At 45.0% G+C, this 13,596-nt stretch overlaps 2 protein-coding genes across 4 annotated transcripts in view; both read left to right on the top strand.

Annotated features, from left to right (window-relative positions):
• The window catches only part of PEX12 (peroxisomal biogenesis factor 12), a 46,502-nt gene extending 45,128 nt beyond the window's left edge, over positions 1–1,374 (top strand). For both annotated transcript variants that reach the window (XM_069757260.1, XM_069757261.1), the window contains exon 4: positions 473–1,374. In XM_069757260.1, coding sequence (XP_069613361.1) covers positions 473–860 — 388 coding nt within the window. In that variant the 3' untranslated portion in view covers positions 861–1,374. The remainder of the gene's footprint in view (positions 1–472) is intronic.
• A 218-nt stretch (positions 1,375–1,592) lies between these two features.
• Positions 1,593–12,540, top strand: LOC138670167 (lamina-associated polypeptide 2, isoforms alpha/zeta-like). Of its 2 annotated transcripts, none has more exons than XM_069757259.1 (2): positions 1,593–5,584; positions 5,674–7,263. In XM_069757259.1, the coding sequence occupies exons 1-2, from the start codon at positions 5,393–5,395 to the stop codon at positions 6,727–6,729; spliced, it is 1,248 nt and encodes a 415-aa protein (XP_069613360.1). In that variant the 5' UTR covers positions 1,593–5,392; the 3' UTR covers positions 6,730–7,263. The 2 variants fall into 2 exon arrangements, with proteins under 2 accessions (XP_069613360.1, XP_069613359.1); XM_069757258.1 differs by having other exon boundaries at positions 1,615–5,584; positions 5,674–12,540.
• Positions 12,541–13,596: the final 1,056 nt, after the last annotated feature.

The following is a 13,596-nucleotide window of genomic DNA, read 5'->3' as shown; positions in this document are numbered from 1 at the left end:
GGATGTACTGTAAGTATCTATTAAGAAGATTTCTCCTTTCTCAAGAATGGAGGGATTTTTGCTTTGAGTTTACAGCTCAATGCCTAGGTGATTAGCTACCTATGCAGTCATTCTATAGTAGCCAGTCCCTAGGCAAGGAGCGCAGTGCTTACAAATTTGTTGCTATAGAGCTTGCAAGCGCTGCTATGAATGTGGCTGGATGCGTCTAGCTTACCTGTTCCTGCATTCCTCAAACTGCTTCGGTGTGGAGCATCGGAGACCTCATAGTTAAAACTTTCCATCATCAAACGCACAGCTCATCTACTTGCAGGTGAAAGGTGCTTGCCTGATGCAAGGTTGTACAACGTACAAGTATGGCTATGTGCATGAGGCCTTACACTTCGAAAAAATTTATTTAAGAGGTTTTAATTTTCGCGTTTTGGATTTTAACAACTTTAAAACATGATTTTAATTCTTTTTCTTTCTCCCCCAGTGTTGGTGGCGTATTGAAGAAAGCCCTTGGTGGCGTGTCTATGACGTTATCTTCCAGCCTATCACTGGGAGTGTTCTTTCTGCAGTTTCTAGAATGGTGGTACTCTGCCGAAAACCAGGAGACCGTTAAGTCTCTGACTGCATTGCCCGCGCCCTCTGCTCCTGTTCATTTTGACCTGGAAACATATTCTCCTCTCCTGCCGAAATTAAAGACCGTTTGCCCACTTTGTCGTAAAGTAAGAGTTAACGATACAGCTCTTGGCACCTCGGGATATGTCTTCTGCTACCGGTGTGCTTATTACTATGTGAAAAATCACCAGCGCTGTCCAGTGAGCGGCTATCCAACCGAGCTGCAGCATCTAATACGGCTCTACACACCCGATGGTTAGACTAGGATCGGATAAAACACTCACTTTGGAAGCCACGTAGACCTCTCCACAAGACAATCTGACTTTTAAGTAGCCTGGCAATAGAACCTTCCAAAGGCGCCAATAGAGAATATCCAACATATTCACCAGTAGTAGCAAGTTCTAGGCACATAAACTACTTCTGGGATTTGCCCGATTCTGTTAGACGGAGGTCTGACCTACAGCAAGAGTCTACAGAGACGGCATGGGAATTCCAGTATTGTGTAAAATGTAATTAAAACAAATTTTTCTGATTTCTGTGCAGAAACCTAATGAGCTATTTAACATGTTGATTATTAGAATCTAGATGCAGATCTTCTGTTGAAGGGATTGACATAATAATTTATTTACAATGAATCCATTTGTGTGCTTTTACTTCTTACCAATAATATATTTAACAGTAGAATGTGAAACAAAAGAAATATAGATGAACAATATTGCACAAAGTAGAACGTTTTACCAATTGCCTCTAGAACGCACAATCACTGTTATTAATGGGAAAGCTGAGTATTTACCTTGCAAATAGCATTTATATATATATATATATATATATATATATATATATATATATATATTTAGCTGTGCAATAGTGTGACTTACATAGGCAATATTTTCACCGACACTGTAGGCTGTGATGACTTCTGGCCCCATTCTAAGAGGAGCCACGGTTTGTTCAAATATGTTTTAAAGGGAACACGTCATCAAGATAGTAGATCCCCCCCCCCTACCTAAAAGGGTGTGTGTATATAGACCCTTTGATGCTTATTAAAGCTATACCTTGTTTCAAAACTGTAAAAAAAAAATTCCAGATCACAAGTGCAGGAGGCGGCACATCACTTCCAGGTCCGCTGCCTCTCTCCATTTCCCTGCCCGCCACCTCATTAGGAGCTTACTGTGCATGCGCTGCTCCCTCTAAAATCTCGGGCAGGGTGGAGCAGTCACGGAGAGCTAGAAATGCAGTGTCCACCTCTGTATATTGATGATAACTTCAAGGCTAGATCTCTATTCATAAAATGAGATTGTCAGCTCACCTCTTCCTCTGGTTAATGTGTCCTCCAGGCTGCACGGATCCACTGGGTGAAAGTTGATGTGCATCAAATAGTTCACATCCAGCACCTCTTTGGAAGAATGATCCCAGGAAATCCCAAGGTTTAAGACATCTATTTATTTCTTCTTATTAAAAAACGGTTAAAACTGCCTGACCTTTTTGTTACCCATTTTTAATATGAAGAAATAAATAGATGTTTTAAGAAACCTTGGATTTCCTGGGACCATTTGTCCAAAGAGGCACTGGATGTTAACTATTTGATGCAGATCTCTATTCACTTTCCAAATGAAATGCTAGAAGCAAGGTATGGATGTTCTCATTATTAAAGGGGTCTAATATCCTGATAACAGGTTCCCTTTAGTGTAATCTAGAACTTTAACATTTAGATAAAGCGATGTAAAGACAAGGTGTAAATAGTTAGCGCATCATGCCTGTCGTGATGCAGGTGTCAGCAGAAAGCACTTGCCGGTGGAGGTGAGAGGTCATAAACATTTCAGAACTAATCCCCTGTGGGAACTAAGGATCAGGTATGAGGACGCCCAATATACCTGTCCCTTCTTTACCCCAGTGTGCTGTTGGGGTAAAAATCAGAATTGTCTGAATCTCCCTAGATATGTGTAGGCTCTGTTCGATGGATTACTATCATGTTTAAAGCTTGGAAAAGAATACTAGACCATGAGAAATTAAGCAAATTTTCAATTTACTTATTTCTCCCTGTCTCCATTTTCTTCCTATCCCTGATCTTGTGTTCATTGTGTACTGCTTCCTGCTAAGAATACTGGCTTCTGCTAGGCAGGAAGTGCAGTGCTTACAAGCTGTTCTATAGAACTTGCAAACGGTGCTTTGAAACTGGTTAGGATTGCTGGAGCGCATGGTTAGCTCCTGATGCCGGTTGGCTTCAGTGTTAATGTGCCCGTGTGGTGCTGCAGGGGCAAAGCGCCCTCTGCTTGCCGCATCGACGAGTGATGGCCTGATCTATCAATCAGGAAGCTGAAAAGCTGGGATACAGTGTGCTACTGAAGATTGGATTGTGAGACCACTCCTTTAAAGAGGATATCCGGGATTTAGGAAAAAAAAAGTATGTAGTTGCTAACAGGTAACTACTGGCCTGTTGTACCCAGTGCCAATCATTGACCGCTCCTGCCAGAGATTCAGCTGCTCCCTAGCTACAGAGCAGCTGTTTGTCTTCCTGTTGACAGGATGGGACTACTGGTATCATGCTGATTGACAGCCTGCTGCCAATTAGGGGAAGCCGGCTATTGATTAGCATACTATTTATTTTCATACACAATAAGAGGTTGGCATGTAAGTGCATCAGGGATTTGTAACAAATGGCCAGTTTACAGCCCTATTTTAGACTTGTTATAATTATAATTTGGTATGAGAGCTGTTCTATATGCCATTGCTCCAGGGTAAGGCTATCATAGGATTATTAGACCACAGTCCTAAATTATGAAATGAATTCTTCTCTGAATATAAACCTAAATGATCAATTATGCAAATCACTCAGATCAGTGTGTGATTCGATTCTCTTAGATGAGGAGAAGATGTTGGAAAAAAAATTCTCCATTCTGTCAGTGCGCGGAAATTGGCGTGCACAGAGATGTCATCCAAGTGCAGTCCGATGTTTTCCACGCACTCATTGACATGCATGCCTAAGTGCGATCTGAATATCGGTTCAAACTCGGACGTGTGTGTATAAATTTTTTATTTTTTTTTCCCCTCAGTCTGTTTAACGGAAAAATCCGACGTGCTCGGCCCCATAGCCTAACAATGGTCCAAGTTCTATCCAATATTTTGTTGGATCGCACTCTCACTATAAAATGGGATCGACTGCATCTGCCCTTAGATGTGACTCTGGATGCAGAACTGCTACAACCACATACACAATGTAATTATTTGATAATATCCTATAAATGGGCTCTACACACTGTATGAATACATTATGATTATTGCATATCAAGAAAGGCCACCTTCTACAAGTGTTGTGTGAAGGTAGGGTATGCACAGACTTCTGTCTACCTGCAGTGCGCCAATGGCTGCATGATTGGAAAACATATGGTTGGCTATAGCGATTGGGAGAATTTTGGTGGTATCCGACCAGCCACACCACCTAATCGTCTGGGCCCTACTGTAATGCAGACTTCAATCATTCCTGGTTGGATACAGGCACTTGGGGTGAATATGGTTGCACTTTTTTTTTTGCTTCTCCGGTCCAGAGGGGGAACTTAGAGACCCATTACACTGTAAATCAAAGTCAACAGGAACATGAGAACTATAATGTGTATTTGGGCCAGAGACCCTTTTAATTCAGATGCCCAACCTTTTGTTCACATTAAAAACTCATTAGTGCTTGGTGTTGGGAGAGATGGCGTTTAGTCTGTTGGGTATCACTAATATTAGTTTGAGAAGTTTTAATCTTTCTGTTACTGTTTTTCCTAACCTGCACTGAAGATTTCAGTAATCAGTTTGCTCAGCTCACACAGACGTTCACCATTGTACAATATTTTTACACATTGCTTTAAGAGGAGGCATTTGATGCCAAGTGTAGTGATTTCCCAAAAGTACAATATAATAATTTTAGAGAATAACAGGACCAGCAGTTCTAGAGCAGGTGTCAGTAATGCTGCATGATCTTCAAGATGAACAGTTGTCCTTTTATTTCAGTAGGTCCAAGTAAATCATTACAGCGGCAGTTCTCTCCATTCATGTAATAGAGCCCTAAAGCTCAGCGAATGTGAAAAATTAGCTGTTTTATTCAGTCGCCATGACAGCACAACGAGAGAGGGGATCCGCCCTTCAGGGACAGGAAACCTACAGACATAAAAAGGGCGGCACCTCTCTCCCACGTCAGTTTGGTTTCCTGTCCCTGACAGCGGAACCTCTTGCAGACAGGCCCTGACAAGAGGGTCGAAGTAAGAAGACTCCCCACTCCTGGCGGCCCGGTACAGGTAGCGGGGGTCCCCTACCTCGGCCCGTCCAGGGGGCAGGAAGCACCACACGGCAGGGGCACTGCGCGGTGTAGGTGACAGCAGGAGGAAGCAGCCTCTGATAGGCTAGCTTCTCAGGCAACCGCACATACCTATGGAGGTGCTTGGCTACTCAGGGTCCCGGGAGTCATGGCTGGTCCGGGCGGGGACGCGGCATTGGTCCGGGGGGTTTGCTGGCGTCCTGGTCCGCGTGTCGGCTTGGCGCCGCCGCCGCGTCCTGAAGGGGGCGTGTCCGGATGACGCGGCGGGCGGCGCGGCCGGATGACGCGGCTGGGCATGCGCAGTAGCGTCATCTCCGGCTAATGGCGGCGCCCAGCTGCGGGATCAGTCTGGGCTTCAGGGAGGGGTAGCGCAGCACAGCGGCAGACGGTTTAATGGCCACCTGGGATTCCCTGCTGGCCCCCATCCGGGGGCGGTACCTTGGGGGTATTTAATGCGGCAAGCTGGGATAATCAGAGTTCCTCACCCATTCCATAATGGAGTCGCCAGAAGGAACTACCAGCCAGCAGCAGCAGGAGCCGCAGCAGCTGTCAGATAAGCCTCGTAGAAGCTCCCAGCGTCGGTCTAGTGGCAGTAGCCGCGCTGGTGGAGCTAAGGAGGCACGGATCTCTATACCAAAATCCTCAGCCCGTAAAGATTTGCCGGCTTCGAAGGATCCCCCATCTACGGTACCACTCATTACTGGACGGGGTAAGTGAGCTTCGTGAAAGTCCACTTAGTGATGGTTGTGTTCCCCTTGTCTTTTTTCCTCTATCAGGGGAGGAAAAGTTTGTCCAAAGCCAAACATAGGCAGTGTGCCGAATGTGCAGAGCCGCTTCCAGATGGACATTTGAGGAAGTTATGTAAAATATGTATTCAACGTTTACTGGAGGAGGAGGCGCCTGATCTAACCTCTACAATAAGAGAGATGGTGAGACAGGAAATTAAAGGTGCCGAGAGATCCAAATCTCGGGGGGCAGAAGCTAAAAGGTCATCCCCTTTATCTGAGGTAGATTCGGATTCGGGTGAGCTGAGCTCAGGGTCTCTTCCGTCCACTTCCTCCTCTGAGGATCAGGAGTCTGCTCGAGCCTGTTTGTCCCTAGAAAGGGTTAACCATCTGGTCAAAGCAGTTAACAGCACAATGGGGATAGAAGATACCCAATCGGAATGTTCCATTCAGGATGTTATGTTCAGGGGTATTGAGCGAAAATCCCGAAGAGCCTTTCCAGTAATTGACAAGATCAAATCGTTAATCTCAAAAGAATGGAAGAAACCAGAAAGGAAGGGGTCGCTTCCGCCAGCCTTTAAAAGACGGTATCCCTTTGAAGAAGCGGCTTCGTCCTCATGGGATAAAGTCCCGAAGTTGGATGCGGCAGTCGCTAAGGCATGCAAAAAGTCGTCTCTCCCCTTCGACGACTTGGGAAATTTGAAAGACCCGTTAGATAGGAAAGCCGACATCTTCCTTAAGGGAGCTTGGGAGACTTCAGCAGGGTCTCTGAGGCCAGCCATTGCAGCCACTTGTACCGCTCGATCCTTGATGGTTTGGTTGGGTCACCTCGAAGATCAGCTCAGAGATAAAGTCCCTAGGTCGGAAATATTTTCCTCTATGTCCACAATCCAGGATGCCGCAGCCTTCCTCTCAGATGCTTCAGCAGATTCGGTCAGGTTGGCCGCCAGGTCCTCGGCATTATCCAATGCAGCCAGGAGAGCACTATGGATAAAATGCTGGCCAGGGGACTTACAAGCTAGAACAAAATTATGTAGCATTCCTTGTGAAAGGGGCTCACTTGTTCGGACCAGTCCTAGACGAGCTATTGGAAAAAGCAGGGGATAGTAAAAAACGCTTTCCCTTCCTAGGAAGACCCTTCTACAGACGGGACTATAATAGAGGATGGTCCAACCGCAGAAGACCATATAGAGACTCCAACAGAGAATCTACTAGATATGACAACAGCAGAAGAAGGGGTAGAGGATTTATGTTTAATCCTTCACGAGAGGTTAAGAAACCACAATGACTAGCGGACCAGGTGGGGGGTAGGCTTTCGGCCTTCTACCCAGCCTGGGTGCAGATTACAAACAATCCATGGATTCTAGGCATTGTGGAGAAAGGCCTAACCTTAGACTTCCACCATACTCCTCGGGACAAATTTGTTAACACCTGTTCGTTCCTCCTCTACAGAGCAGTTGGCACTAGAGTCTGAGGTCCGGGAGCTCCAACAGAAGAATGTTCTAGTCAGAGTCCCTGCAGGCGAGGAAGGTAGGGGGTTTTATTCCCCTCTGTTCCTGGTCAAAAAACCTGATGGTTCATATCGCACCATTATTAATTTAAAAGGCCTGAATAATTTTCTGTTCATACCCTCCTTCAAAATGGAGTCGGTCAAGACAGCAATAAAATTACTCTTTCACCACTGTTTTATGGTTGTCTTAGATCTCAAAGACGCCTATTACCATGTACCAATTCATATTGATCATCAGAGATTTCTTAGGGTGGCGGTCTCACTAGCTGGCACAGTAGAACACTTTCAATATCAGGCACTTCCGTTCGGAGTCGCAGTTGCACCCAGGGTGTTCACAAAAATCATGGTGGAGGTTATGGCGCACTTGCATGAACAGGATATATTAATAGTCCCGTACCTGGATGATTTGCTAATTGTGGGTCATTCTGAGTCGCATTGCTCAGACCAACTACAGAAAGTTATGGATGCGTTACACAAATTGGGCTGGATGATCAATATAAAAAAATCGCGCCTTCAGCCCCTAAAAGTACAAGAATTCCTGGGATATGTTATAGACTCTAGTCAGCAGGAATGTCGCCTGCCGGACACAAAAGTTGCGAAGATTAAGCGTTTGGTCACCAGGGCAATAAATAATCCCTTAGTATCAGTCAGGGGTGCGATGTCAATCTTGGGCTCTCTTACGTCCTGCATCCCGGCAGTTCTCTGGGCACAGTTCCACACGAGGGCTTTACAGTGGGACGTGTTACACAATTCCCGTCGCCTAAATGCTCACCTCGACAGTAAATTCACACTTTCTGCGGAGACTGTACATTCGCTTGGTTGGTGGACTCACACTTCGAATTTACACAGGGGGGTCCCTTGGATAAATCACATATCTAGGGTGCTGACTACGGACGCTAGCCCCAAAGGGTGGGGGGCTCACTTAGGGGAGGATTGGGTTCAGGGACTATGGTCTTTGTCTGAACAGGACTCTTCCTCCAACTTGAAAGAACTGTTGGCAGTAAAACATGCCTTAAATAGATTCCTTGTACCCCTACAGGGTCGACACGTCAGGCTTTTGTCAGACAATCGGGTAACTGTGGCCTACATTAATCGTCAAGGTGGCACGCGATCCAGTACATTGATGGAGGTCGCAAATCATATCTTTCAGGTGGCCGAAGTACATCTTCTCTCCCTGACGGCGCTTCATATAAAAGGAAGTATCAACACCAAAGCCGACTATCTAAGCCGCAACATGCTCAGACAGGGGGAGTGGTCGTTAAATCCAGCCATTTTCAGTCAGATCATCCAGTTATGGGGTTGTCCGGAGATAGACCTTTTTGCCAACAGAGGGAACAAAAAATTACATCAATTCTGCTCCCTAAATCCAAGACAACCCATACGCTGTGGACGCTCTGCTGATATCTTGGCACTTCAGGCTCGCGTATGCTTTTCCCCCTCTAAATCTAATTCCCCTAGTCCTGAGGAAGATTCGGGAGGACAAGGCCCGGGTAATCTTGGTAGCTCCATTTTGGCCCAAGAGGGCTTGGTTTCCTTGGCTGAGAAAGATGTCTGTCTGCCAACCATGGATTCTTCCAGAGCTACCAGATCTGCTCTCCCAGGGACCAATCCTCCATCCTCAAGTAGCCAACTTACACCTAGCGGCATGGAACTTGAGAGGTCCTTACTGAGGGGGAAAGGATTCTCTCAGAATCTGGTTAATACTCTCCTTAAAAGTAGAAAACCATCTACAACGGGCATTTATGTGAGAGTATGGAGAAAATTTTTATCTTTTTCAGGAACTCAAATTGACCAAGAACCATGTATTAACCAGGTTCTTGAATTTTTACAAAAAGGCCTGGAAATGGGCTTGGCCACAAGTACTCTTAGAGTTCAGGTGTCAGCGCTGGGAGCGTTATATAATCTTAATTTAGCCAGTAATCACTGGATTGCTAGATTCTTTAAAGCAGTCACCAGGTCTAGACCAATTATTAAACAAAGGTTAGTCCCATGGGACCTGAATTTGGTACTCTCAGCCCTGACGCAAGCCCCATTCGAGCCCATTGATACTATTCCTGTGAAGATCCTGTCAATCAAAACAGCCCTGTTAGTTGCTCTCACATCTGCTAGGAGGGTTAGTGATCTGCAGGCACTCTCCAGACATCCACCATACATGCAAGTTAGGGAGGATAGGGTCATATTAAAACCCGATCCCCTATATCTGCCTAAAGTTGCGTCTAAATTTCACAGGGTTCAGGAGGTAGTCCTTCCCTCCTTTTGCTCCAATCCTACTAACGATAAAGAACGTAAATTCCATTGCTTAGATGTGAGGAGATGCCTCCTTAGATATATTACAGTTTCAGATTCCTGGAAAAAAGATAACTCTTTATTTGTAGCCTATCAAGGGGTAAGGAAAGGTCTTAGAGTATCTAAAAACACTCTAGCCAGATGGATTAGGGAGGCAATCTCTCTCGCTTATACCGCAGGTGGCAACGAAGTTCCAGATGGTATAAAGGCACACTCCACGCGAGCCATGGCATCTTCCTGGGCGGAGAGGTCAGAAGTGTCAATCGAAGACATATGTAAGGCGGCCACATGGTCTTCCCCTTCTACCTTTCTTAGACATTACAGATTAGATCTGGGTAGTTCCTCAGACCTTACGTTTGGGAGAAGAGTGCTAGAAGCTATTATCCCCCCCTAAATCTTTCGTCTCTGAAAGTCTCTCGTTGTGCTGTCATGGCGACTGAATAAATACGTACGCTACTCACCTGGTAGCAGTGTTTTTTCAGGAGCCATGACAGCACCCTTAGATTCCCTACCCTATATTTTTGGATGATGCAACACCCTGTTAATCTTGAGTTAAAGTTTATGTTCACTTGCATAATAAAAAGTATTCATGTATATACTGCATCTGTGTTATTAACCAAGGTGGTCCTCTCATGCTCTGGAAACAACTGACGTGGGAGAGAGGTGCCGCCCTTTTTATGTCTGTAGGTTTCCTGTCCCTGAAGGGCGGATCCCCTCTCTCGTTGTGCTGTCATGGCTCCTGAAAAACACTGCTACCAGGTGAGTAGCGTACGTATTTTTTTCATAAATAGACTTTTTGTTGCCCTTTTTTTCTCTCTCATACATGTTTGACATCCATAATTTAAAAAAAAAAATTTGAAAAATTATACTTGAGCTTCTGTAAAATGGATACTTAAAGAATAGATCCCATACAGATGGTGTAAATATGCCATATTCATGTGAATTAGCCCATTTACTTGCATTGATCTTAATGCTGCCTATGTGGTCCGATTGGTGGACAGACAGCATGCAGCCTGAAAATACACTAGACTGAAAGAGCCCTGTGGCTATGTGCACACAATGTCTTTTTTCCGGCCGACTTTGCCGGGAATCTGCTTGCAAAAGTGACCTCATGAAATGAAACTAGTGCACTGCAAAGCCAAAACGGCATTGCTGTGCACAAATTCCATCTTGTCACTTCCTTTAACCACTTCAGGGTGCCTGAACTCTAAAGTGGTTAAAAGAAGTGACCTGCATCTTCTGCTCGGGATCGACCCGATCTGCTCACAGGTAAGGCTACTTTCACACTGGCGTTTTTTGCCAGACGTCGCAATGCGTAGTTTATGGGAAAAAACGCATCCTGCAAAGTTGTTTGCAGGATGTGTTTTTGCCCCATAGATTAACATTAGCGACACATTGCGACGCTTTGCCACACGTCGCAACCGTCGTGCGACGGTTGCGCCGTGTTGTGGCGGACCGCCGAGAGCAAAAAAAGTTATGTAACGTTTTTTGCTCCTGACGGACCGCTTTTTCCGACCGCGCATGTGCGGCCGGAACTCCGCCCCCACTTCCCCGTACCTCACAATGGGGCAGCGGATGCGCCGGAGAAATGCATCTGCTGCCTCCGTTGTGCAGTGCGTCAAACGCTAGCGTCGGATTCTCTGCCCGACGCATTGCGACGGGGAGATTCTGACGCTAGTGTGAAAGTTGCCTTAGAATAAAAGACGTCACCTTTACAATGGCTTTTTCCTGAAGCGGCTTTGCCTGGGAAAACTAGGAGACTGTGTCCGCATCTAAATGACACCTTGTGCACACAGATTAAGGCTACACAAGGCTTTTTGTACTTGCTGATTTATTCTAAGTAAGGTGTTATAGTTGCAGTCCAATGTAAAACACTAAAACTAAAAACAGACTTCAACTGATAAGATCAGTAATGCTAAAAAAATGTCTAAATGTAGCCCTGGCTTTTTAAAGGGGGTGCTCATAAGCTCGCTCTTACATGTCACAGATTTGTGCTAATTGCCATGGTGCGTCTGGGCTTGTAACCCACAACTAGGGCAAGTAGCCGTATTTCAAGTGTGGTTATACTCACTAGGTCATAAACTTAAGAGGCCTATAATGGTATATTCCTACCATAAACTGGCACCACCAAGATTACTCTATATTAAATAAGCACTACTCCCATCAACGTTTTTATCCTCTGTATTGAAATCCTCACATTATATGGCACTGTGTACTTACAATTGCTTATTTGTATTTCTACCCAGCTAATTATTATCTTTTCCAGTAGGTTTGTCATGACATTCCCTACATAAGTTACTGTAAACGTCCCTGGCAGTGGGGAGGAGAAAGTAGCTGGGTCAGCAGTTAAAGGGGGGGAGGGGAATGATTTCTTGAAGGAAATGAGACTTCCTGTTTCTACATAGAGCCGAGAAAAGAGAAGAATTCACTGAGTAGAAAGGCAAAATGAGCAATTATAAGTACACAGTGCTAAATATTATAATGATTGCAATATATTAACAGGATAAAAACTTTGACTTGAGTGTTTCTTTGAAGGTATATCCCCATCTTAGTGACAGAACATTGTTACTCTACAGCCACTGAGAATGAAAGGACTGCACCCCTTAAAGTTTTCGCAGCAAAGGAACAAACCCTTGTGCATACACGTACCGCTGTTCTAAGCACCGCTATATAGAGGAAAAACATTGAAAATGAGGCAGCCCAAATTCCGCAGTGCGGTTCCCTTCTTTCTCGGGATCAGGAGGGTGAGTCCTAAGGGTTGGAAACATATTGATCATGAAGCGGTAACACATCCTTGTACTATGACATCACTTATTTTCAGGCGGCAATAATCCATTCATAAGAGTGGTGTTACTTGCTGCAAGTTGTAGTAAGGAAAAGCCATTGTAAGCTCAAAAAGAAAATATTAAAAAGTGTATATTTTCCTAACTGTGGCATGTTATCTATGTAGATGTACACATAGTTGACAAGGAAATGGGAGGCATTGCCTAGATCTCATCAACTACCCAGTTAACATGTAAATTAGGTCATGGACAAAATTTTGTTGGTTATGAGAAACTTGTACAGTAGCCTAAATTTTATTAAATGAAAAATTGGAATGAAAGACATTTGCACTAATAAAGCTTTATTGATTTTATATTTGCAATGGATTTGTTTCATATGTATAGTTCTCTATTGTCAATCTTTGATTTATGTAATATGAACCTTATTCCATGAGGACTCAGTGGGTCCCTGTTTCTCCTGAGTATCTACTCTATTCCTTGGTCCCGTTCACATTTTTTTTTTCCTACAGTTTCAGGCCTTGTGCATACTTTCAGGTGTTGACGCCACATTTTATCCATATGTAGCATCTACAGAATACCATATTTTTCGGACTATAAGACGCACTTTCCCCCAAATTTTGGGAGGACAAAGGGGGTACATGTTATAGTCGGAATATGCTTACAAGTAGGGTGGCGGAAGCAGGAGTTGGGCGATTGCGGCGGTCCTACGCTGCACGGCGATGATCACACTCCCTTCCCAGGGTAGTGCAGCAGGTTTGGCGGTGCTCTGTGGTCCGGGGGCTGTGCTGGCTTTTTGTGAAAGCACGGAGGCCCCTGCAATTCCATTGCTGCAATGTGGTAGCCTCCGGGAAAATGGCCGCCGGGGTGGCGCCTGCTCAGATTGAGATTTCGGCAACGAGATCTCGTCCCAAGATCTTGGGAATCGAGATCTCACCTCACGAGATCTCAATCTGATCATGCGCCGCTCCTGGCGGCCATTTTCCCAGAGGCCACCACATTGTAGCAATGGATGTGCGGGACCCTCCAGGCTTTTACAAAATGCCGGCACAGCCCTTGCACCACTGAGCACCGTTGAACCTGTCACCAGTCTGGGAGTCATATCATTGGACCACCGAACACCCCCTGTGACCACGCTCCACCAGCGCTGCCGATCCACGACGGTAAGCTGAATTCGGACTGTAAGACAGACCCCCATTTGACACATTAATTTTTTTTCCCCTATTTTCCTTCTGAAAATTTGGGGGGGTGTCTTTTATAGTCTGAAAAATACGGTAAGTGCTCACTGATCCTATACTTTGCATAGTCATAATTTTATTTTCTATAGACTTTTCAAAATATACAATTCGTCATGAGATGCCCCATATTCCTGTTTAAAGTTCATATAAGCGGCTATAG

Source organism: Ranitomeya imitator, chromosome 3, assembly GCF_032444005.1.
Source record: "Ranitomeya imitator isolate aRanImi1 chromosome 3, aRanImi1.pri, whole genome shotgun sequence".
Taxonomy (NCBI): Eukaryota; Metazoa; Chordata; class Amphibia; order Anura; family Dendrobatidae; genus Ranitomeya; species Ranitomeya imitator.
Note: the sequence above shows the minus strand (reverse complement) of the source record. Positions and strands in the feature narration are given on the sequence as shown.

What these genes read in the sequence shown, in the direction of transcription:
- LOC138670167 (XM_069757258.1), top strand. Translation starts at nt 7,263, where the DNA reads ATGGAGTCGGTCAAGACAGCAATAAAATTACTCTTTCACCACTGTTTT.